This window comes from Mesoplodon bidens (genome assembly GCF_964165515.1).
Source record: "Mesoplodon bidens genome assembly, chromosome: 8".
NCBI classification, from domain to species: Eukaryota; Metazoa; Chordata; class Mammalia; order Artiodactyla; family Ziphiidae; genus Mesoplodon; species Mesoplodon bidens.
Genome location: NC_138165.1, coordinates 1,689,332 through 1,714,562, shown reverse-complemented (window position 1 = coordinate 1,714,562; position 25,231 = coordinate 1,689,332). Strand labels below are relative to the sequence as shown.

General features: G+C 59.4%; 1 protein-coding gene across 5 annotated transcripts in view; it reads right to left on the bottom strand.

The window, feature by feature from the left end:
- BIN1 (bridging integrator 1) overlaps nt 1-25,231 on the bottom strand; it is a 56,978-nt gene that overhangs the window by 18,621 nt on the left and 13,126 nt on the right. For all 5 annotated transcript variants that reach the window (XM_081243126.1, XM_081243122.1, XM_081243123.1 and 2 more), the window contains exons 2-6: nt 8,749-8,829; nt 2,915-2,969; nt 2,596-2,690; nt 2,366-2,461; nt 1,210-1,317 (exon numbers count right to left, since the gene is read on the bottom strand). In XM_081243126.1, the coding sequence (XP_081099252.1) occupies nt 1,210-1,317; nt 2,366-2,461; nt 2,596-2,690; nt 2,915-2,969; nt 8,749-8,829 (435 nt within the window). The remainder of the gene's footprint in view (nt 1-1,209; nt 1,318-2,365; nt 2,462-2,595; nt 2,691-2,914; nt 2,970-8,748; nt 8,830-25,231) is intronic.

The following is a 25,231-nucleotide window of genomic DNA, read 5'->3' as shown; positions in this document are numbered from 1 at the left end:
ACGCAACAGAGTGGGCCCACCCCAGGTCAAGCAGAGCCCCCAGCCTCTCTCCGCCTCCCGCATTGGACCTCGGACCTCAGAAGCAGGAGCTCTCACAGCAGAGACGTAATGAAAAGAGCCTTGCCTCCCAACCCGGGAGGAGCCCGCCCCCGCCCCCGCCCCTTCCCCCCAGGGCGTCTGGGCAGATGGGCGCCCAGCACCACCCAGCACCGAGGACAGGACGACAAACCAGAAGGCGCCAGCACGTGCAAGGTTAGAAGCCAGTGTCACCTGATTTCGGAGCAGGTTAGTTTGAGCTACGAGATGAGCCTGCAGTTTGCCTTGGCACCACTGGGGGGCGGCTTTCTCAAGCAGCGAGACAGGCTGGGGGTGGGGAGGGGAGGTCAAGGTCAAGGCCAAGGAGCGTAGAGAAACAGGAGGGAGGTGGGGAGAAAGAAACAGAGACACAGACATTAAACACCACGTCCAAACAGTCTCCAGTGCAGTGACAGACACCTGCCACCCTCCAGAGGGCCGGCCCCCCAAGAACAAGTAAAGGCCCGGAGGCTGAGAATTAAGGGGTGCCCCGAGCGGGGCGGAGAAGGAGGTGAACTCCAACTGCAAAGCAAAATGTGAGAATCGTTAGCAGGGGCACAGGGGCTCAGCAAGCACAGTCCTGCCCCGGGCTGGGCGGGGGGGGGGGGCGGTGGGAGGCGGGCGCTCCGCCCGCAGACCCTCACCTGGAGAATGTGTGCAACCTCCGCCCCACCCCCACCCGGCTTGTTCCAGCTGTGGCAGGGTCGCTTGGGATCCGGTGAAGGAATCCAGCCAGAGCACGCCAGGCCGAGAGGGGCCGGGCCAGTGAAACCCAAGCCAGGCCTGTTCTCATCCTGGAAAGCAGCCTCAGAGCAGGCGGAGGGGCCAGGGGATGGGCCAGGAGGGGGGCCTCACCCAGGGGCCCACAAGAGCTTCTCACTCAGGCCCTGGGCCCAGCGCCGTTCCCACCCCAGCTCTTCGGCCCGACTAGGACGAGTCCCCAGCCGTGAGGCCATCTGGCAAAGGGGTTGAGGATGCCCGCAGGCCAGGGCGCAGTGACAGACAAGCCTGCAAAGGGTGCGGTGAACGCAGCACAGGAGGAAGGCTCCCCGGGGTGGGGCTTGGGACCCCTGCGGCCCTGCTGCTTGCCACTCCCTGAAGACTCCCCGGCAGACCCAACACCCCCGGCCTTACCTTGGCAATTTTGGCTTCATCCTTCTTCTTGGCGGTTTGAAGGGACTCGTAATGGTGCCGGGCACTGTCGTAGTCCACCAGCTTCCGCCCCCGCTTGGCGATGCGTGACTGGGGGACAGAGAGGGAGGAGGGGGCTGAACAGGGCCTGGCGCCCGCGCTGAGATGCCGACCCGGGGAAACTGGGTCACGGGCACGGTGACCTAGATGCACCCGGAGGGCTCAGGGCAGCTGACTCCAGGCTCAAGTCCGTCTAAGACGTGCCTGAGACCGTCCGTCGGACATTTCTGGCGGCAAAGAGCTCACCCTTCGAGGCAGTCCGCGCCCTCTGCGGTCCTTTCTTATATGGAGGTCCTCGCTACAGTGAGCCATTTTTGTCAATTCCTGCCAGCCGTGTCCGATGAGCCTCCTCCCTTGGCCCTCAGCTCCTTAAAGAGGCCCCCCGGGCCACCACCACCTGCCTCCCCCCTACTCTCCCCGTAAGGCACCTTTGGGAGCCTGAGGCCTCTGCACTGGGTGGCCAAGGGGGCCAGTGTGGAGCGGGACCCCCACACCCAACCGCCCAGGGGATCCGGTCCAGCTCTACAGTCACCACCCGAGCTCCAGACAACCCTGCTTGCGTGTCTGGAGCACCTGGGGTCCCAGTCACCTCGGCAGAGATCCTGGCACATGGACGGGTCCTAACTCACCGGGCCCAGCAAAGGCAGCTGGCTTTTTGAACACGCGAAGTCACGCAAACACACCCAGGTAAGAGGCGACACGCACAACTATACACACCTTCCCTTCCGAGCACACAGAGCCTGACACAGGGCACACGTACCCAGGCCTTCCAGCCCCTTACTACACCTCATCAACCCTACAGGCACTCCACAGGGACACGGCCACACACTTACATGAGGCCCCATGAAGTCTCTTTCCATAGTCTGGAGACCCAAAGGTACAGGGCTTCCAGCTCAGAAAGGCCCAGGTCTGGGGGCTGGCAGGCTGGTCTCAGAGGGAGCAGCCCTGGAGGATGAATTGCCAGGCGAGGGGGGAGGCCTGCCTTCAGCCAGGGGCTGCCCACTCCCCCGCCCCGGCACCCCCGTCCCTCTCTCCCTCTCCAGCTCCCCGACACAGGCTGCCAGGCCGCAGCAGGGTGGACAGACCAAGCGCCTCTCACCTTGATGTCAGGGAACTGGCCCAGGTACGTGTCCATGGTCAGCAGCGCCTGGTCCACCAGCTTCTGGTGGTAATCCACCCAGAGCAGGTCATTATTCTGCGGGAGACGAGAGCACAGCACGTGAGGACCAGAAGGGCTGGTCCCAGAGGGCGCAGCAGGGTGCAACGGGCGGCCAGCTGAGGTCAGAAGGGCCCCTGGGGAAGGGCCAAGGCCATCCGTCCCGCACTCACCTCAGCGATCTTGTTCGCTTCGTCCCTGCCAGGCCAGTCAGGCTCGTACACCTCCTGCAGACACTCGTTCAGCTTCTTGGAGGCCTCGTGCATGGCTGTAGGGCAGAAGGGCCATGCTGCAGCCAGGGCCATGGGGACCCCTGATGGCGGGGGTGGAGGGGGTTGCCCTTGCCCCACCCCTGAAGTCCCAGGAGGTAGGTGGACAGCCCTGACAGCCCTGATGCACCTTCCCAGCTCTGCGCCCATCAGCTCCACAAGGGGAGCGCCCCCTCTCTGCGTCCCAGGAAGCCCGCCCATCCAGGCCAGGTCTGCCCCTTACCTTTGACCGAGGCCAGGTAGGTCCGGAGATCCTTCTGCAGCCGGGTGCCCTCGGTCTGCAAAGAGGCAGACGAGAAGAAGGTGAGGGCCTGGCGCACAGCCCACACCTGCCGTCTGCCTCCTGTACCTCGGACACCTGCCACGGATGGGCTGTCCACGGCAAGGCACTGGGGGCCTACAGGATACCAGACAGGAAAACGCCCCACACCGGAGCATGGCAGCTATTGCCTCTCTGGCCACTGACACACTGAGCTCCCTCTCAGGAGCCCTGTGCCCGAAGGAATATTCACCCAAGGGTGTCAGTACTTTCTCTCTCAGAAACTATTCTCAGCCCTGTAAGGAAGGCAAGAAGACAGAGACCTCTCCACCCTGGACGAGACACTGGAGCACAGCCGAAGGACACACACACGCACAGCCCAGGTGTAGGATAGGACCAGCGTGTGGCAGGCCTGCCCTCGGGTAACCATGAACCAGGTGACCAACAAGCCCAGGAACACGACCGGGGGTACAGGAACCACCCAGCACCTTGTCCTGAAAGCTTAGGTGGTTGGTGCCTGAGGCCAGCGGACTTCCACTGCATCCCACCAGGGTCAGGAGGGTTGTGATGGGGAGAGGGGAGGTCCGGAAGGGGAGGCCTTTGGAAGGAGCGCAGAGAAGTATGGGGGTCATGTCCAGGCCTCTCGGAACACTGGCCCAGCTGAGAGGGAAGATGTAGGAGGAAAAGGTGATGAGGGAGAATGGGCCAGGGAGTGAAGCACCCTGAGCTGGGAGGGCAGCTCCCGGGCCTTCCTGGAACAGCAGGCAGGGCCAGCAGAGAGGGTGGAACCACAGGCACAGCCTCAACTCCCTCTGGCCATCAGCACCACAGAAGACAGGAGCAGGAAAGCTGAGCTCCAGGCGCGAGGAGGGGTGAGCAGGCTGGGGCCAGTGGGGAAAGTCTGAGACCACCGCCAGGGAGATGCTGAAGTTTCCAGAAGCCATGTGGAAAGCGGGAGAAAGCACACATGGGGGCTTATGGGGACGTGAAGACCCAGCTCTGTCCCTTACTAGACACGTAGCCTCTCTGAGCCTTGGTCTCCTTGCCTGTCCACTGGGTCGAAGGACCCCAGCCTGGGAGACCACAAGCAAATGTGCGGGGAGTGCCTGCAGGGGCGCCTGGCACATCACAGGCCTTCAGGGAAATGGCTTAAGTGAGCTGGGCCGGGCCCGAGGTCGTGAAGGCCGGCCTCAGGAAGTGGGCTTTACACTGAGGACAATGATGGGGGACCTCGGGGGACACAGGAGACCGGGGCCTCTGGAGGGCCGTGAACAGCAGCGCGTGAGGCTGACCTCCTGGGCTCTCCCTACCCTGACACCAGCCTTCGCCTCAGGGACACCTTGTTTTGAAGTCCCTCCCCCTGGTGGAGGGTTAGAAAGACGACAGCATCCAGCCACAGTCCCAGGAGACCTGAGCCCCTACAGAGCTCCACCCGGCCAGCCTGGAGCTCCCGCAGGAGACGGAAGGTGGTGGTCCACCCCTGCAGGTCAAGGCTCCAGCCGAGGGTAGGCAGGGACCCAGCCCCCCTGCAAAGGCTCACCCCCAGCACCCTCAAACCTCTCCTGTCCCCCTGCAAACAGGCCCCTCTCTTTACAGCCAGAGCCCTTTCCTCCTGCCCTGGTGTCCTCAGAGCTCCGGGCAGCAGCTCCTCACTGGGGCCGGCACTTTCCACACACCAGCTCTCAACACCACTGTTTCCACCTAATGAAGAGGAAACAGAGAGGTTGCATGACTTGTCCAGGGTCACACAGGCACTGGGAGAGCCGGCGAGAACCCCCAATACCTGGCCACTCAGGCCCCCGTTTGCCGAATGGGTCACGAAGGGGCCGGAACAGGGAGTTGCCTATTCGTTATGACGAATGCCTCCGTGGAACAGCAGAGACACTGTGCAAGGAGGGTTTCAGCACATCACATGTAAAAGAAGGAAACCCTCTCCAAAACTCCTTCCATGGAGTTTTGGAGTATAAAGCCCTGGCCACATATAATTCTTAGGAACATCCAAGTTTGAGGTGTGCTGATTAAAGATGAAAGTACGAAACAAAAGGCCAATCCACAAGCATTCAAACCTCTCAGGAATTCCCTCAGGGACCGCTTGTGGACCCCATGGGACTGGGGAACGAGGGAGGGGCCACCCCATTCCTGATGCAGCCTTGATGCACCCTTCCCAGTCTTCACAACTCAGTGCTTTGGTGGTAGAGATGAAGGCTTAAGTATGTTTGTGATGTGATGTTATCGTGTTCATCTGATGTCACAGAATCTTCCAGACCCAGCTTAGCCTCCATCACCTCGCTCCCCTCCCCAGAGTCCCCCAGAGTCTGTCTCCAATGCACCCTGAGAAAGGGGTCACCCGTGGTGGGGGGGGGTTGCCACGCTTACCCAGGCTTCAGGCCGTACCAGGGCCCCTTGTGCTTCCCAAACAAGGCCACGCTGTGAGCAGGCACGCTGGGTACAGATGCGCAAGGCCCGCCCTGTGCCAACTGCAGCTGGTCCCAGGGTCGACGCCCCCCACCCCGGGGCCCCCAGCCAGCTGCCTCCTCAGGCGGGCGCCCAAGCCACCTCCCCTCCACACTGGCCCTGAGAAACAGCTCTCCGGAGGCTCCTGGGCTCTAACAAACGCCTTGCAGAGCAGCTGGGGGAGGATAAAGTCCTGGAGCCACTGCCCCTCAGCCTGCTCTCCTGGCTCCGGACTTGGGAGTCTTGGAAGGGCACCACAGCCTGGGACCAACGGCAGGTGCGGCTCCATGGGGCGGCCAGCAGGCAGCCCATGTCCCCCCAAACCTCCCTCCAAAGGCTACCCCTGCCTCCCTGATGTCAGCCCCCATCTTCCCAGGGAATCCAGGGGGCAGGGATGTCCTCCCCTGCATGGACCTCTCTGGCTCCAGCTGACTCTTGCCCCTCTGCAATCAGTGCCAGAGGAGCTTCAAACGACAGATAGCCAGCGATGCCCCCTTGGAGCAGAGACCTGGGTGGATCCTGGGGGATGAGAAGGAATCAGACCTGCCCCACTTCAGTGACAGATAAACAGCAACGATGAGCCCTGGGGTGCAAAGTCCAGGTGGCTCCTAGGAGGAAGAGCTTGGGCCACCTGGAGGACCCAGGATGGCTTCCGGGAGGGCCTGAGCTGAGTTTGAAGCACTCAGGTGGGCGGGAGTGTGAGTGGGCCCTCCAGGGTTTCACAGTGCAGGGACGGGGCGCGGGGGCAGGGATGCCGCAACTAACACTGAGTGGGCCCAGAGGAGCGATGTAAACGGGGTCCCTGTGAGAGCAGGTGACAGCAAGGTGACCCACACCCATAGGAAGGGGTGGGAGATGCACTTCCTTGAAGCCCAAACTCCCTGCCATCCTGAACTCAGCTAGGGCTGGCCCGCTAGGCCTGGTGGTCCCAGGTGAAGAACAGGGCTCCCTGTGCTCAAGCTTCACCTGGCCTTTCCCAGGCACTGCCCCCCCGCCCCGCCAAGCCCTGCAGCTCCCTGAATTCACTCCCCTGAGAAGAGTGACCCGCACACCTTTGTAAATCCTGAACCCCACCCCCAGGTCCTAGTCATCTCCACACACCAATCAAATACAGAACCGCCCAGCTGCCCTAACTCCTAAGGGAGGGTTACCCCAAGCCTCAAACGAGACCTTAAATTTGCCCACCCTGCTTGCACCCTTGGCCCCTGAGAAGCCGACCGCCCCACCCAGCCTGAGGGCGGAGCACCAGCTCAAATGACCGCCCATGTCCACAGCCAGGGGGCCACCAGCAGTGGCTATCTTTAGCCCTGGCCTCACTTCCCAGCCCCTCTGGGCAAAGATCAGTGAGTGACTCCTTGCCCAGAGCCAGGGACCCAGAGGGGACTTCAGACTTCTTGTTCAAACCTCTAGTTTGCAAGTGAGAAATCTGAGGCCCAAGGGGCAAGGGCTCACCCAGAGCCACACAGCCAGTAGATGTCTCTGTTCTGGGCCTTGAAACATTCCTGGCCTGGGGGACAAGCAGCCATGGGGGCTCCCAACCCTGCTCTGGGGAACCCCTCAGTTCAGCTTCTCTGGCAGGTGAGGGTAGACTTGGTCCTGGGCCCTTACCCAGCTGGCACCCCAGCCCTCTCCCAGCAGGCTCCCTGGCCCTCTCCCAGCTGTTCCCCTTCCTTCTCCCAGCATGCACCCCTGCCCTCTCCGAGCAGGCTCCCCGACCCTCTCCCAGCTGCTCCCTTACCCTCTCCCAGCTGCACCCCTGCCCTCTCCCAGCTGCTCCCCTGCCCTCTCCGAGCAGGCTCCCCGACCCTCTCCCAGCTGCTCCCGGCTCTTTCCCAGCATGCACCCCTACCCTCTTTCAGCTGCTCCCCTGCCCTCTCCCAGCATGCACCCCTGCCCTCTCCCAGCTGCTCCCCGACCCTCTCCCAGCTGCACCCCTGCCCTCTCCCAGCTGCTCCCCTGCCCTCTCCCAGCATGCTCCCGGCCCTCTCCCAGCATGCTCTTTGGCCCTCTCCCAGCTGCACCCCTGCCCTCTCCCAGCTGCTCCCTTGCCCTCTCCCAGCTGCTCCCCTGCCCTCTCCCAGCATGCACCCCTGCCCTCTCCCAGCATGCTCTTCGGCCCTCTCCCAGCTGCTCCCAGCCCCTGGCCAGTGGGCTGTCAGAGTTTTCCAAAGGAGGCCCCTTCCACCAGAGGTTCCATTCCAGCCGCAGAGGCTTTGGTGAGTACCTTCCGTGCTGTCTGAGGCGTCAGGTGTGGACAAGGAGCAGGAAGAGGCCTGGGCCCTCCCAGCCCCCGTCTAGGCCCACCTAGCCCCTTTCCTAGCAGAGCTGAGACCCTGACCTCACTCCCCACAGCCATGCCCATTCCTGTGGCCTCCTCTGGCCCCTATCCCCATCTGTCACTCACTGGGGCTGGTCTGCAGAAGCCACAGAGCCATGGCCCAGCTCTCTCTCCCTGCCTCCTTGGCCCTGCCCAATGAGGGGACACTTGCCAGGGTCATTTCATTCCCCTCTTCTACTACACTCAGACACAGCCACCAAAGTAGCTCATTCTAGACTTAGCAGACCTGAGCGGGGAAGGTCTCAGGTACAACCCAGTCAGGGTATTTAGAGCCCTTTGGTCAGGAAGTCCTCCCTTAGATCTAACCACTGCCCCCAGGCTGCCAACATAATTAAGGCCCTCCTGTCACTGGCCCCTGGCCTGTAAAAGGAATTGCTAAGGATGCCCTTCAAGTCCCTTGCAGTTTTTGGAATCAGACAAGTATGGGTCTGAATCCACTCCCAAAGCTGGATGGCCTTGGGCAAATCACCCAACTTCTCTGAGCCTCAACTGCTTCATCTGTGAAAGGGGCACAGTGACACCAGCTGCCTTACAGGGTTGTTACAGGCACCTGCAAGCCATCTACAAATGGCCAGGCCTGGAGCTTGCCACTCAGCCAGGCACAGTCGACACTTTGATTGAGGTGCCCAAATCAAAGCCAGTCAGCTCTGCCCCCGCATTAAACCCTGCAGATACCACTCTCCTCACAAGAAGCTTCTAGAGATCCCACTTGCCTTGACGTTCAAGGTTTCCCAGAGCCTGGGCACAATCTAATGCCAGCTCCCATCCCAACCTTAAGTGTTACCAAGGACCTAAGGTATACCCCTACCCCTCCTTCCTCTCCCCCACGGTCCACACCCAGTGCCGGTGCTCCCTCTTCCAAGAAGTCTTCCATGACCTCGCCAGCCCACACTGATCCTCTTCTCAAGTTCCCCTAGCCCACAAACTCAGCTCTTGACATTTTCCACCTGGCAGCCACAGTTCCATTTTCACAAGCTCCCTAAGGCCAAGGGCCACCCACACTCACCAGCTGCTTGTTGAAATTCTGGACACACTGTTCAAACTGCTCATCCTTTGTCTCATCCGCCTTCCCCAGTTTCTGGAGGACCTGCCAAGGCAGAGGGAGAAAGAAAGTGTGTTACTCTGAGAAGGGAAGTAGCCAAACCAAAAGGGCCCTGTCACCAATACCGCAGACCTCTCCCCACCCCAGCCAGGGTCGGGTCTGGGAGGCCCATGGCCAATAGCACCCAGCCCAGGGCACCGGGACCATCAGAGGGCTTGTGGCTGCTGTGACCCCCAAGGGCAGGACTGAGACCCTCTTCACCCTCTACACAGGGCTCACCCATCCGTCCAGAGGAGGAACTTACGACAGACTTGCTGTAGTAACCAAAACAGGAGTATGAGGGGTCGGGCGCCCCTCCTAGCTGACCTTACACTGCACCCCTGGGTGCTCCACCCCCACCCTGGCAGTTGAACATGAGGGGGCCAGTAGCGGCAGCCCCACCTCCCCACAGGACTCCCTTTTCCTGGGCCCAAGGCTCATAAATACCAGAGGGAGGGGCAGGGAAGTGTCCACCCCAGGACCAGGAGGGCAGGGAGGGCTGGCTGGGCGTCAGGCTCTTGCGGTCCCTGGGAGTCGGCTCCCAATCTGACCAGAGTTTCAGTTATGACCCATTCTAGCCCATATCTAGACTCCCTCCCACCCCTGGCACTCACACTGGCACACGTGCATTCACACACACAGGCGCACAAGGGCCCACACACGTGGGCTCACAGCCACACACTCTATTCCCCGAATCCCAGAGGCAGACTCTCCCCTCTGTGAGTCACAGCTGTCTCTTCTCAGCTGTGTCAGCAGAGAGGACATTGAGGACACAGATGGGGAGATGGGTGGGTAAAGGCAAAGAGAGAGAGAGAGAGAGAGAGAGAGACCCAAGGCCGGGAGAGGGGGGAAAGATCTAGAAGAAGAGGGAGCCGGACCAGGAGCCTGAGAGGAAGCCCTGGCCAGAAGGACTGGCCCACCAGGTTCTCCCAGACTCCCCTCTCCCAGCTCCTGTCCCTCCAACCCCAGAGTTTTCTATGGGCAGAGAGAGAGAGAGAAAATAAAGAAGCAAGGAAGGGTGAGGGCAATGGGAAGACAGCAGAGAAAAACATGAGATGGGGGTACAGAAAGGGGATACTGAGGCAGACAGGAGGTGGGGTGTGCAGGGATAGAGGGAGGCAAAGACTCCCCTCCACAGGCCTGGGCAGGCAAGCAGAAAGGACAACACCGAGATGAGGGGCGGCCGAGACGGCGGCCAAGACCCAGCAAGAATAACAAGGAAGCAGGTGGTAGTGGGTGAGGGTGGCAGGTGGAGGAGACAAACAGGTGGGCCCCTGGCAGGGATGAGTACCAGATGGGGCTGGAATGCCAGGCCAGGGTCCTGGACCGAGGGATGCCCAGTCCCAGAACACAGGCTGGACCCTTCTCACCCCTGACTGACCCTAGGATGGCCTGTGCTGCCCCGCTCCCCCTCCCCCAGCTGCCCAGGAGCCAGGGCGAGGCCAGTCAGCTCTCAGACCCTCTCTCTCATCATGGAATGCATTCGGCCATCTCTTGCCAAACGCCCGCTCTGTGCCCAGCCCTGTTCATCTCTGCTGGGGCAGCAAATGATTCAGACATGTGTCCAGTCCCAAGACAGAGGGAGGCACACGAGCCTGGGGGAGCCCAGGATGGAGATCCTATCCAGGCCGGGCAATCAAGAAAGACTTCCCGGGGGAAGTGGCAGCTCAGACAGAGGGGAGAGCTTGCAGCAAAGTCGAGGAGGACCAGAAAGAGGAGGTCCGTTACCAGGGAATTTCAAGTCATTCAAGATGACTAGAGGTCGCAAAGGATGGAGAGGAAAGGTGAGAGTGGCGGGTGCAGGGGCAGCGGTGCACTGGGGAGCAGCCCGCCAACAACTTTGTGCTACAACAGTCAGGACACTCCATGGGCGAAGTGCAGCTGGGTGCCAAGGGCCAACACGGGACTGAGAGGAGAAAAGCAAAACCACGAGCAGGAAAATGGGCACTTTGGGACTTCCCTGGCAGTCCCGTGGTTAAGACTCCGCGCTTCCAATGCATGGGGGGGCGCAGGTTCGATCCCTGGTCAGGGAACTAAGATCCCACATGCCGCACAGCATGGCCAAGAAAAGATTTAAAAAAAGAAGAAAGTAAAAGAAAGAAAACAGGCACTTCCCTCAATCCACAGGCTCCCCATTCCCCTGGCAGCCACATCCGGCTGGCCCCATGGGAACAGGGTGGAGCTGTGGGGATGCCCAGCCCACTCGACACTGAGCACAACTAGGTGACTCACCCCATCAATGCCCACCCCACAGCCCCACCACCTCCAGAGAGAGAAATGGACCACCAGGTGGGAAAGAACCTGCAGAAGTCAGCAGGGGCCACTGGAGCCTACCATCAGGCAGGAGGACTGGGCAGTGAGCCTGTCCACCCCCTGCCTCTCCTTCTCCCTGAGGAGATGCCCTCCATCAGTGAGGTCACCAGTGCCTGCCCGGCTATCAGGGCTCCTGAGAATGCCAAGGCCCCAATGTACACACAGATGTGCACACCTGGCCCCAGGCATCAAACACAGCTGTGTGTTTCCCCCAGCCAGCGGAAGCCACCAGAGAGAGCTTCAGGCCTCGAGAAAGAGGCCAGCCATGGTGAGACTATGCCAGGTGGTGAGAAGAACCCTGAGAAAAGGGACTCTGACCGTCTCTCTCAACCTCAAGTGCCTTGTCGGAAAATAAAAAGGACATTAGCGGGCTTCCCTGGTGGCGCTGTTGTTAAGAATCCATCTGACAATGCAGGGGACACGGGTTCGAGCCCTGGTCCGGGAAGATCCCACATGCTGCTGAGCAACTAAACCCACGAGCCACAACTACTGAAGCCCGCGCGCCTAGAGCCCATGCTCCGCAACAAGAGAACCCACTGCAATGAGAAGCCCGTGCACCTCAACGAAGAGTAGTCCCTGCTCGCCACAACTAGAGAAAGCCCACATGCAGCAACGAAGACCCAACGCAACCAAGTAATTAATTAATTAATTATTTTTTTAATTTTTTAAAAAAGGACATTAGCGCCCACCTTAAGGCTCATATCTGTAAAACATCTCTGTACCTGGCCCATAGTAGGTACCCAAGTACAGGTGATCCCCTAAAAGACTTTCAGAACAGCCTTCACACAGTTGATGGCTGGACCTGACACAAACCCACCCTCCCAGTCCAGACAGATGGCATCCCAAGATGCCAGACAGAAGTCACGTGCACACACTCTGTACTTGAATGCACGGGCATGCATGTGCACACAGCAGACTCCTATTCATCCTCCAAAACCTTGCTCAGGCGACACCTCCTCTGTGAAGCTGCCCCTGCCCTTTCCCTCCTCCACCCCACTCGGTACCACTTAGGGCCTGTACCGACTCTCCTCCCTGCCTGAGTGTCAGCCTCTGGCCTTGCCCAAGCCTGCCCTCTCTGTGTCCCCAGCTCCGTTACAGGGCTGGGCACAGGGTCGACACACAACATGTTCTCATCTGAGCTGTTAACTTTGAGGTTAACTTTGAATAAAAGAGCCCATCTCTCAGTTTCCTGTTATGCAAAATGAGAGGGTTGTGTATGGAAAGTCCTCAGCCTGACACCCAGAGAGCTCGCCATGAAGGTCGCTGTTAGGATCAGGGTGAGATCTGGCATTCACACGAATTTGAGGTCTGGTCTTGGGTAACGTGTGTTGGCTCCAGTGGGTCCCAGCCCTGCAAAGTCCGTGTGGAAGGCAGTGACCAGCACGGTTCCATGTGACCTCAGGCTAACTGCTTAACTTGCTACACCTCAGTGCCTGACTCTGACACGGGAGTAACTGTACCCACGCCACCGTCGAGGCTCAGGGCATCGCCCAGTGTGTGCTGGCCTTGGCCTTGGTTATTGCTCACTGTACCCATCCCACTTTAGAGACAAGGGGAAGAGGGCACACGGCCTGGGTTCTCGTCCTCAGGGGGAGCTCCCAGTGTGGCTACTGGGGGAAAAACAAGCTGGGCACCACCTGCCCCGGGCCAGGAACCAGGACAGAATTTGGTGCAGTAAAGCTCCACAGCACCGATGGCTACCTGTCTGCCACCCTCCATAGCTGGGGCTCCTGCCACGCCCCAGACACTGGGGAAGAGGCCTTTCTGACCAGCCTCTGGGGTGCCCAGATCACCCTGCCACCTAAAAGCCGCTGGGCCATGCCCGATCTGTCCCCACCCCCACAGAGGCCCCAGGGTGGCTGTGTCCAGCCCTCACCTGGGACACACACAAGCTCACAGCCCTCTCCTCGCCGAGAGGGGAGCCCCAGCCATGGGCCCTGGGGACAGAGATGCTCCATCCGTTCAACGCCCGGTTAGCAGGCCACGTTATGCTCAGGCGACCACTGCAAGCAGCGGGGAGCTCTGGGTGTCAGGAGGTGCAGGCCCCAGGGGCTCAGGGATACAGGGCCACTGAGCCGGGTTTGGAGAATGAGCAGAAGCTAGGTGCGCAGGGGGCTGGTGGCTGCTCCCTGTCCAGGGCTACCGAGTGGCTCGGGGAGCCCCAGACCCTCCTGTGTCACGCTAAGCGCATGCTCGTCACGCATGTCTCCCCTGTAATAAACAAAGGGGAGCCTTTTTGACGATGCGATGGACGACACCAAGGTGGCAGTTGCTCAGCCCAAGCCCAGCGGTCCAGGAAGCCTTATGGGTGCCACCCCGTCGACTCTCAGCACATACTCAGTGCAGCTGGATAGCAGAGGGTGTGGAGAGCCTCGGAAGGACCAGCCCCGGGCAGGGCAGAAAGAGGGGAGCTGGTGGCAGAACGAACCTCCCCGACAGCGTCCATGGGTCAGCCTGTCCGGGCTGGGCTGTGACCCAGGGCCAGTGGCCCTTCCCTGGGTGGGGCAGGAGGCTCACAGGACACGGCTGAGTGCCTCTAAGTGCCAGGGCTCAGCGACTGCTTCCTGTGGCCGGGGTGCTGCAGGGGAGGGGGGGGTGCCCCTTCCCCAGCCTCTCTCACGGCCCAGAGGCCTCGTCCGGGCCATCTTGCCAGGCCCCCTCCTCTCCTCCTAGATGGCCAGTGGTCCCAGGGGACAGGCCAGCTGTGCCACACACCGGGCCACCAAACCCAGAAGAACAGAAAGGGCCCCCGGGGCCAGTCTCGTTCGAACTAGGGACCAATTATCGCTCACTGCCCACCGAGCACAGCACTTTACAGACACCATGGGCCCCCTCCTCACAGGTAAGTGTCCTTGGCTCCATGGGACAGATGGCAGGCACGTCGGGACACACAGCCAGGAGTGAGCACAGGGCTGCTCCCAAGCTCCAGACTGGAGGAGGGGCACCCAGCAGACCTGGCCCCCTCCAAGCCACCCCAGCCCAGCCAACACAGTGCAGGGGAGCAAGTGTGCAGGCACTCACCCCTCGGCTGACCCCAGGGGCCCCACTTGGACCCCTCCCTCCTCCCAGAGCGTGCCCCGCCCCCTATAGGTGTGGGACACACGCCCACATCTGAACATGTAGCATAGGGCTGGCGAGAAGAGCCCAGCCCAGGGGCTCAGGACGGAAGCCCTGGTCCCCAGGCTCTGGACCAGGCTAGAAAAGCCCTTCTAGAGACCAGCAGAGATGGAGACCTCCTCCCGCATCCCCCAGCACCCGGAGCCCTCACGCTCACACACACACAGGGGCGTTCAGCTGCCCCGGGCACCCACCACCCAGCTGCTGAGACCCCCGCCGGCCTTCACCTTCCTCATCATCTCCTCTGGCACCGCCACGGCCACGGCCTCGGTTGAGGTTGGTCACGGAATGAGCTGCGCCCGGGCGGCTGGGCGTCACCACTGCACTTCCTCCTCCGGGCAGGGCCTGCGGTCAGGGGACCACAGCGACAGGATGCACGTCCTTGCAGCCTCACAGAGGCTCCCGGGCACGCAGGAGCACACAGACAGACAGGCAGGTGGGCAGGTGGAAGGCCAGGCTTTCCCAGGGGCCACACAGCAGGGACCCATTCGGATGGAGACACGCCAAGAGGCAAAAATGAAGAGGTGGCCATCAGAATTGGGCCAAAGGCCACCTGGTGGCTGGAGCTGCCCCCTCCCAGGATATTGTGCCCCAACTTTCCACGGCCTCAGGGTCTCTGGCTCATTCCCCGACACCCTGGGGTGACCCCCTGACTCCTGCCCGCCTGCTCCATCCTCTGTGCCAAACAGCGGGATGGGCCGGCTTCATGGTCCTCGAGCCCAGATGCTGCCCGGGCCCCCCTGGCCCCCTGTGATGGACGCCTGTCCCCACACTCCTCCCAGCCCAATAGTAACCTAGGAGCCAGGTGGGCAGGGCCTCAGCAGAGCAAGGAGGGAGCGGGGAGAGGTAAGCCCCAGCCCACCAGGCACGGCCACACTGCACAGGCCCCCTCCTGACTTCTAGTTTGAAATATAACCCCCATAGGGCTTCCCTGGTGGCGCAGTGGTTGAGAGTCCGCCTGCCGATGCAGGGGACACAGGTTCGTGCCCCGGTCCGGGAAGATCCCACATGCCGCGGAGCGCCTGGGCCCGTGAGCCATGGCCGCTGAGCCTGAGCGTCTGGAGCCTGTGCTCCTCAACGGGAGAGGCCACAACAGTGAGAGGCCCGCGTACCGCAAAAAAAAAAAAAAAAAAGAAATATAACCCCCATAAATGGCAAAACAAGTTGACAGAAGAGTACAACAGACTGCTATCTGCACTTCCCCCAACTCACCAATTGCTGCCACAGGCCACAATTTTTCTCTCTTTCTCTCTATTGAAACAGTTTCGTTCGTTTGTTTGTATGTTAGCCCAACCACTGGGAAGTAGGCTGCAAACATCACGACCCTGTACCCTGAGTCCTGCACCCCTAACGACGTCGGCACATTTCCAAGGATAAGAATGTTCTCCTAAATCCCCGCGGTACCATGGCACCCCCGATGTTTACTCTTTACTTATTACTATTACCCAATATACGTCCATATACAAACATGCCTAGTTGTCCCCCAAATCTCCCTTAGGTCTGGGTTATTTGGTTTTTGATCTGGGATCCAAACACAGTTCATAGTTCACACATTGCTTTTTTTTTTTAATTGAAGTATAGTTGATTTACAATGTTGTGTTAATTTCTGCTGTACAGCAAAGTGATTCAGTTATACATATGTATACTTTTTCATATTCTTTTCCATTATGGTTTATCACAGGCTATTGAATATAGTTCCCTGTGCTACACAGTAGGACCTTGTTTATCCCTCCTTTATATAATAGTTTGCATCTGCTAATACCAAACTCCGAATCCATCCCTCCCCCTCTCCACCCTGGCAACCACAAGTCTGTTCTCTATGTCTGTGAGTCTGTTTCTGTTTCGTAGATATGTTCATTTGTGTCATATTTAGATTCCACATATAAGTGGTACCTCTTTCTGACTTCACTTAGTACACACTTTGCTTTTTATTGTCATGTCTCCTGTCTCCTTTAGTCTAAAATATTCCCCCACATACCTATTCACTGTACATATTTGTTTCTCTTTCATGATATTGACATGTTTTTTATTGCAGTACAGTTGATTTACAATGTTGTGTTAGTTTCAGGTGTACAGCAAAGTGATTCAGTTATACATATATATTATTCTTTTTCAGATCATTTTCCCTTATAGGTTATTACAAAACCCTGAGTATGGTTCCCTGTGCCACACATTTTTTAAGAGTACAAACCAGTCCCATGGAGCATGGCCTACACTCCAGATTCATCTGCTCATTTCCTCATGATTAAGTCCAGGTTAAACACTGTTTTGGCACGCATACTACAAAGGTAATGTGGCCTTCAACAGCATCACCTCAGGATGCCCCCTGCTTCCGGTGCTGAGCTTGACCACTTGGTCGGGCAGTGTTTGCCAGACCTCTGCTGTAGAGATGACTTGCCTCTAGATAATTAACTAGTCATCTGAAAGGCGATACATCGCCACTGTGTGACTGTCCACGGCCAATAACTTTTTACCCGATGTCTTTATATCCATTTAATACTTTACTACTCAGAGTGGGGTCCACGGACCAGCGGCATCACAGCCCTCTGGGAGCCTGGCAGAAATACAGAATTTCAGGCTCCGCCCCAGACCTGCTGGATTCGACGATGCATTTTAACAAGTCCCCTAGGGCTCTGTGTGCACTAAAGTCTGGAAGCTCTGTGCCTCTTGTCTTTGTCTGAACCAACTGTTATCGTGGGTTTCTATCACCTCCTCTATATTACCTGGAAGGCTATAAAGAAGTCCTTCCCCTGGTCTTGCCTTTATGGGGATGTTGTTATGGACTCTTGCCTCCGTTTTGCATTCAATGTGCTATAGTCTATTACCATCATTATTCTTTCTGATGCTCAAACTGTCCCAAATTCGGCCAGTGGGAGCCTGTGGACACGCCTCCACTAGCCTTTGAGCACCTCCTTGCTTCTTGACACTACGAGATGCTCCAGGCTCAGCGGGTCCCTGCCCCGGCCCTAGAATCAGCCATTCCTCCAAGAAGCCCAGGTTCCCTTCAGGGGAGAGGTGTGCTCACTGCTCCTGGGTGTCCTGTTACTAGGTCTTTCCTTTCATCTTTATGCCAGGCCTAGAGCTATGTATTCTCACCGCCACTTTAGAGATGAGAAAAGGAAGGAATTTGGCCACAGGGCAAAGAAGGAGCAGAGCCAGGACCCCGTGGCTGAGCAAGTGTGGCCCAGATCTCGTCTGCTGTGGAAAGTGAGCTAGACTCGAGGCCCTGCAGCTGCCCACTGGGTCCGTCCCTGCCGAGGCCGAGGCCACACCACCTGGTGACAGCCCTGGGGATGCAGAGGCGATGGGCTCCTCCGACAGTCGACCCTAGCGCAGGGATGCCCTGCTGGCCTGGCTGAACCCTTCTTGGCACTGTGCAGCCGTCTGGACCCCTTGGGCCTCTTCTTCCAGTGGGCCTTGGCACCCCCATTTCATGAATGAGAATGAGACAGCCTGGGACCTGGGACCCTTTGCTGCAGTGCTTGCACCTGGACACACCTCTCTGCGAGCAACAAAATATAAAGAAACTATATGGGACTAAAAATAACTGCGTGCATGCACAGTTGGGGCAAAATTATGGACAAAAGATACAAAGAGACCAAAACACCCAGCTGCCACTTTTGAAGAGCCCGGAGCAAAAGCAGGGTACTGCGCATGCCCCCAGCACACAGCACCACCAAGCGGGTGGGCAAAGCACCTCAGCCACCCCTCCGGCCCAACCCCTGGACCCACCCCTACCCTCACCCCATATAAGGAACAAGCTCGCCCCCCCTCAGGAGGCAAGCGAGCAAGGGAACCTGTTGTGTGTTCTCGCTCCCACCAGCTGCAGCAGGGGGGCCCCGTAAAGCCTTGCCTGAATTTCTGGTCTGGCCCCTAGTCAGTTTCTATTGCTTGCGGAAGGCCAAGAACCCCGGCCGGTATCAAGGAGACTGTGGGCCAGCCAGGACTGGACCCAGGGCTCCTGACTCCTGGGTCCTTTTCCCCGGCTGCCGCTGCTGGGCTGCAGCCCCTGCCCCCAGCTGGCTGGTGACTACACCGGGGCTGCCTCTCCCACCGAGGGCCTGTGAACTCACTCACGCAGACGCATCAGGCACCTCTGCCTCCAGAACCACAGTGCTCACGCCCAAGGCTGGCGATCTGCTGGCCAGTGTGACACGGCTACAGCCCCAGAGTGGCCGCTGCACCCTGGCGTTGGGTGGGCACCAGGCAGAGAGCGGCTAGAATGAGGGGTCTGGCCTCCCTGGCCCGGCTGTGGCCGGCAGTGGTGGGGAGAGGCTCAGGCTCCTGCCTGGAAGCAGAGCCCAGGGCCCGGAAAGCCGGTCCAGAGCACAGGGCTTCCAGAACGCATGGCAAGGGGCCCTCCAACAGCACTCCTCAGCCCTCCTGGGGTGCCAGGCTGGCCACACATCAGGCCCAGCCTGACGACTTCCCCAGAGGGCGATGACTTTTTAAGAAAGATAAATGTTAAAACGCCGGCCTTGGGCAAGAGCCAGGAACAGCATTCCAACCGCAGCAGGCAAGAATGCCCCCCAACACAGGCCCGTGTGCACACTCGCGTGTCCACGTGCTGGTGCTCGCCCACGTGTCTGCACACAGCCCCACACACGCTCCCGGACACGGCTCCTGCCCTGGCCCTTCAGTCGCCTCTGGACACAGTACGAAGGCGGCAGGAGCCACACGGAGGCCACAGAGCCAGGCAAGAAGCAGAGCAGAGGCCAGGAGACGGTGTGGAAGAAGAATCCGGAATGCAGAAGGGAGCTGGGGAGAAAACCAGAGAAAGGGAAAGCAACAGTCTCCCAGGGGGGCAAGCCAGGCTCCAGGTCCGGGAAGGGCCACCTCTGGGCCGGCGGGTCTCAGGCAGGAGAGGGGGTCCCAACTCCAGCTCCCTCTCCTCGGCCCAGCACACACACAGGGCTGCCCCCAAGAGACAGCCCCCTTCCCTGGTTCCTCTGTGCCCCCATCCTTGCTCGGCACCTCCGTCTCCCCAGGCTGGCTGGAGGAGGTGACAGGAGAGGCTGCCACCTGCCTTCCTTTCAGGGGAAGTCTGTGAGCTCAGCTCACACGCCGGCGGGGGGTGGGGTACCCCTCACCATCAGATGTCATCTCTCAGCCACGCACCCGCCCAGCCAAGCTCCCCAGGGACTGCATGTGCCCCTCTTTCAAAGCTCCACAAAGATCATAGTGCAAGGCATGACCCCAGGAAGCCCTGGCCAAGGACCCACCTTGAGGGGGGCCCACCACCCCTGACACTGCCTTACAAGTGGGCTCATATCACCAGGACATCCCAAGGTGTGACTGTTGGTCCCATGTTACAGATGAAAAAACAGGCTCAGAGAGGTCACTCAGCTACTGAGTGGCAGAGCCAGGACCCCAAACCTGACGGATTTCAAAACCCAAACCCAACTTGTGATTCTTTTTTTTTTTTCTTTCGGCCACACCACTGGGCTTGCAGGATCTTAGTTCCCCAACCAGTGACTGAACCCGGGCCCTCAGGGCAGTGAAAGCTCGGAGTCCTAACCACTGGACCGCCAGGGAAATCCCTCAACTTGTGATCCAGGGATACAGAGCTGCCTGGGGGTAATAGGAAGCGTGTCTGTTTACTACAAAAGATGCCTGCTCCACCTTGCTGCTTTCCAAAGATTTAACTGGTAAAGAAACCACTTTTGTGACATAAGCGGCACAGATTGTGTATTAGAATGCAAAGTTTGCAAACATGTTTGCAATGAAATACAAAACTGAAAAACATTTCCAGGTTCCCCTCCCAAGCCTCCCTGAAGCGCCAGGGCCTCACCCCACTTGGTGATCTATTTTTCTTCACAAGTCCTCATGTTCTGGAAGTCGCTATCCCCTGACACCAGTCCACGGAGACTCATCATCCTTTTCTGTGGGCCCTGGTAAGAACGGCTGACCGACTAAGGAAGCCAACGGGCCTCTCTTGGGAAACTGTCACTCTAAAATTATCTCCTTCCTCTTTTAGTGATTCTTCCTTTCCTTTAGAAATACTGGCGAGAGTGAAAAGTGATGTTTGGTTTTCTTTTTTTACGTCCTTAACTGGTACACAAACACTTGGCCGCCATGTATGTCAGACCCACAACAGTGCCTTGAAATACGACAGTCTGGCCGAAACCAGCTTACTTACTGACTTCCTCCCAGGTAAGGAGTTTCCAGATGATTCCAGCCAAGAAACCCTGCCCTCCTCTCCTTTCTCCCCTCCCCTCCCAGGAAGCCTGAAATTCCAGCCTGTTCAGCAGATAAGCCAGTGGCCAGAAGCCAGAGCAGGGCCACCCAGACCCCAGAGGAGGCTAGGGTGGGCTGCGGTGGGTGGAGGAGGCTGGAACAGCCCAGAACAGAGCATCAGGGGCCGAAGTTGGGATGGGGAAGGGGTTGGGGGGTGCGGGGCGGAGGCTGGCACAAATCAGACGCAGCCGCTAATCCAAAGGCGTCCCGAGAGCCTTACAAGCATTCGCTAAATCCCATGAGAGGGAGGTATTCAGATGAGGAAACTTGAGGCCTGGGACTTCCCTGGCGGTCCAGTGGTTAGGGCTCCACGCTTCCACTGCAGGGGCCCTGGGTTCCATCCCTGGTCGGGGAGCTAAGATCCCTCATGCCACGCGGCGTGGCCAAATAAAAAAAGGTATTATAGATAACTATCAGGCAGTAAATTAATAAAAATATGTTGTAGAAAGAAAAAAAAAAAAACACAAAAACTTGAGGCCTAATGCCCCTGGTCTCAGGGCTAAGTAAACAGGAGCTAGAATCTGAACCTGGCCATTGGTTCCCAAACAAAATGGTTCTAAAGGAGCCCCTTTCCATATGGGAGGAATTGGGAGGGGGTCAGCCCACATGGGGTGCCCTGGAGCCCCAAGGGGGCACAGGAGGGGGCCCAGGCTTGGTCATGACTGGCTCCCCTCCCCTCAGGAACCACCCGCCAGTCTGAGCCCATTCCTGGATGTCCACAGAACCAGAACCAGAAACAGGCCTCCATGTGGGTCGGAGAGCTTCTGGAAGGGCCAGGACCACCCAGAGGGGAAGGCCACTCCCTTCCACAATCAAGCATCACCCAACTCTCCAGACCTCCCCCTCTAGCCCTCACCCCACCCAGCCCACCCTCCAGTGGAAGAAAGGGACTTTTCACCAACTTCTCGGTGTGGGCCCAAACTGCTCCCTCCTCAGGGACCCCCATGTGATTTTGGCCCTCACAGCTCGGATGCAATGGAGGAGTCACCGCCCCTGGACTTGGGGATTTGGCCCCTGGGTTGTATGGGCTGGGACTGGAGCTGAGGCTTGGCTCATCTGGGATGCCCTCCCCCAGCCTGGAAGGCTGTGTTCTCCAGGGCACAGAGCAAGGCCCCCCGCCCTGGAAGGGCCGGTGCTCCAAGGGGGAGGCATGTCCAGTGGCGATGTAAGTCTCTGAACAAACACACAGCAGGGCACGGAGAGGGCGGTGTTCAGGGACGTGACCTCTGTGACCTGATGAAGGAGCGAGACCACACCAGGCAGAGGGCACAGCAAGTGCAAAGGCCCTGGGGTGGGAAGAGCAGGCCAGAGTATGAAAGAGGGCAAGAGGGCAGCGTAGGAGGAAGATGCCCTGCAACACAGGTGCCGAGCCCTTCACATGAAAGGAAGTACTATTATTATCCCCACTTTGCAGACATGGAAACTGAGGCACTGCCTTAAAAACTCCCCAGGGTCACACAGCCAGCCCTCAGGGTGGTTAGGATCCAAACCCCGAGCCTGGCTCCAGAGGCTAGACCCTCCAACCACTGCACAAACTGCCTTGGTAGCCAGGGCCAGGCCACAGGGCTTTGAAACTCCAGCGGGGAGTAGGAGGCTCTGGGGAGCTGTGATCTGACCCACAGTTTTAAACCCCCCAGGCTGCTGTGTGGGAACAGACTGCAGAGCAGGTTGGAGCAGGGAGCCCACCTGGGTGACTACAGTGACCCAGGTGAGAGGCAATGATAGTTCAGGGCCAAGACAGGAAATGGCGAGAAGTGCTCAAGGATGGGGTGACAGGGAGAAAACTGAGGGGGGACGCCAGGTTTGAGCAACAAGAGGGAAGGAGCCTGAATCACCCGAGGTGGGGACACCTGGGGGTCACAGTGAGTCTGAGGTCCCCAGAGGTGTCGGGAAGGCAGGGAGGGACAGCCAGGACCCCTGGTGCAGCCAGGACAGGCCCCATCATTGGGTTCCTGTTGCTCTCCCTCCCCACCCACCTGCCCCCTCAGTGGCTCCCACCCCTGGCCAACAGCTCAGGATGGTGACCAGCTCCGTGTCTGGTCTGGACAGCAGCTGAGAGAAGGGAAGGGAAGGGCAGGAGGGGCACTTCCGGCTCTGGACCGCTTCCGATGCGGGGAGGCCAGGGGGCCAGGGCTCACCTTTCTGAGCCCTGAGCCCCATCAGCCAAACCAGCCAAGACCTCAAGGGGGTATAAGGATGAAGGGGGGCTGTGTAGCTAAGAGGGTCCAGCACAGAGCAGGGGCTGGCTTCCCCCTGTCCCTTTACCCCTAGGTTGACCTGGGATTCCTCCCACCCAAGCCAGAAAGCTCTAGCAGCCCCTCCCACCTCGTTCCCTTCCACCCCCACCCCCCGGCCCACACATCCCTTTCCTGTGCCTGGTGCCTGGCGCCCCAAGCACCTGCTTGCCATGACTCACTCGGGCTTACACACAGCATTGCAGGGCAGCCAGCCCACCTCCGGCTCCTGGTCCCACCCCCCACAGCAGCCTCCTCCCCCTGGCTCTGCAGGGGCCCTGCCAGCCCCACCACCATTACCCTGACCCCTGGTAAAAGGGTAAACTGGTAAAGGCCCCCTGGAGCCCAAACAGCGGCTCAGAGTACTGGCCTCTGACGACCCACAGGCAGCCCTGATGGGCCTTGCTATCTGACATCCCAGCGCTGAGCCCAGGATGCCGCCCACTCTACAGAGGGGTCAGGGAGGGCTCCCAGCCACAAGGTCACCCGCCGGCCACTTGCATCCGTGCTGGGTGGGGCCAGTGGAGGACACGCACAGCCCCGCCCTGCGCCCAGCCCTCCATGCCACCTGTTCAGAGACGTCAGCACCACCCACCCCCAGCCACCGCTGGCCCACCTGTCCCCTCCATGCGAGTGTGGGTGCTATTCTCAGCCCCAGGCGCCACGACGCCGGCCATCAGCAGAGGGGTGGAATCTCCAGCCCAGCCACCTCCCACCAGCCCCTCATCAGCTGCTTGCTGGGCTCCCTGGGGGAACAGCCTGTGTGGAAAAGCAGCAAAGCATGAGCCCAGCCCCCAACTCAGCAGAGTACAGAGCCAGAGCCAGGACAGGGGAGGTGAAGGTCTCCCCTCCACCCACCTGCCTGGGCCAAGCAAAGGTCTGACCAGGGCAGGACCACGGCCACCTCCACGATATTCATCAGGGAACCACTTCCCTATTGACGCCAGGCCAAGCCGGCCCTTCATATCACCTCCTCCAGGCAGCCTTCCCTGACCCCCACCCCAGGCACAAGGCTTCACTTATTCCTCTGAATGCCCTCAGCCCTTTGCCTATGTCTGTTTGGCCTAAATGTGCAACCAGGCTATTCATTCATTTTACCACTCGGAATCCTCCATGGCCACATCTGTGAACCTGGAACTATTAAAGAGTACCTAAAGGACATAAGACATGTGGTATTTTTTCCCAACATGTTAGTGCTTTTATTTTGGTTATTGTTGTTATTTTTGTCACTCAAAGGAGTTGATGCCCAGAGTCCACTTTAAATAGCTCCACCCCGTCCTGCCAAGTGCAGACACACGCCCTGCCCAAGACACAGCACAAGGGAGGGCCGGCTCCCTCCCCCCTCCCCCCACCTCTCCCCATCCCTGCCCTGTGGTCCCTCCCAGGCCCTCAGCTGCCTGGGAGCTGTCCTAAGGGCTCCCCTAACTCAGCCCTGGCCTGATTCCAAGTTGCCACTACCTGTGAGGACACCCTACTTTGCAGATGCAGAATCAAAGGCTGGGGACTCACTGGTACAGGGCCCCAGAGCAGAAGAGGGGGGTCCTGCTCCCAGCCCAGGGGCAGGGCCAGTGCCACTGCTTTCCACTAGAGCAGGGGCTGGGGGCAGGCTGCGAGGGGGCTGGGAGGGGCTGGAAGGGAGCATAGTCAGAGCAAGGGCGAAGACCAGGGTGAGGGAAACGAGAGGGGCCCAGAGTGGGAGTCCAGTGGCGGCCCCGCCCCTGGCAGAGGCGCTGACTGTCAACGGGCAAGAGGGGCTTTCCCAGGGTCCCTCCTGCTAACCCTGCACCACTGGTCTTGGGCTGGGGCCGGGTAGAGAAATAAGGTGGGCAGGGAGGGGCCTGAGGGGGAGGCACTGGTCCTCCCGGCCCAGCAGATGCAGGAAATCAGCACACGGTGGACAGGAGCTGGGGCCTCCCCTTCCCAGCCCGGAGACCACAGGGGACAATGCAGGGGCCGCCAGAGGTCTGGGCAGGTCACCACCCAGGGTCCCACCTTTACCCTGAAAGGCGGGAGGTAAGGACCAAGTGAGCGCAAAAGGCCCCTCCGTCTCTGACTTCCCAGGGTCGCAGCAGAGCATCAGCCCTGGAGTCTATCTTGCTAGGGAGGCCTTCAGGGTCTGACCCACGTCCCTCCCTGAGAAGAGCTCAGGCAGTGTGGACACAGAGGGGTAGCAGAGACTCCCCACACCCACCCACAAAAGAGGGCCCTGGCCCCCAGAAATCACAGCCAGTGCCAGCTCACCGTCGGGGCCTGCTGCGGAGGTTGCTCACACCCACCTGTCCCTTTCCTCCCCCAGGGCCCGCTTTCCCAGGAGAAACACAGCTCAACAGTAAGGGAAAGCTGAGCTGCCAGTCAGAGTTACCCACCTCTTTTTTAAAAAAAACCCAAAATCACAGCAATGTGCCAAAGGAGGAGAGCGGAAACGAGCAGTGCAGGGCATGGCCTGGGGTGGACGCCCAGCCCCAGACCCCGGGAGGTCGGCTCCTGGCCAGCCCATGCTGCAGCTC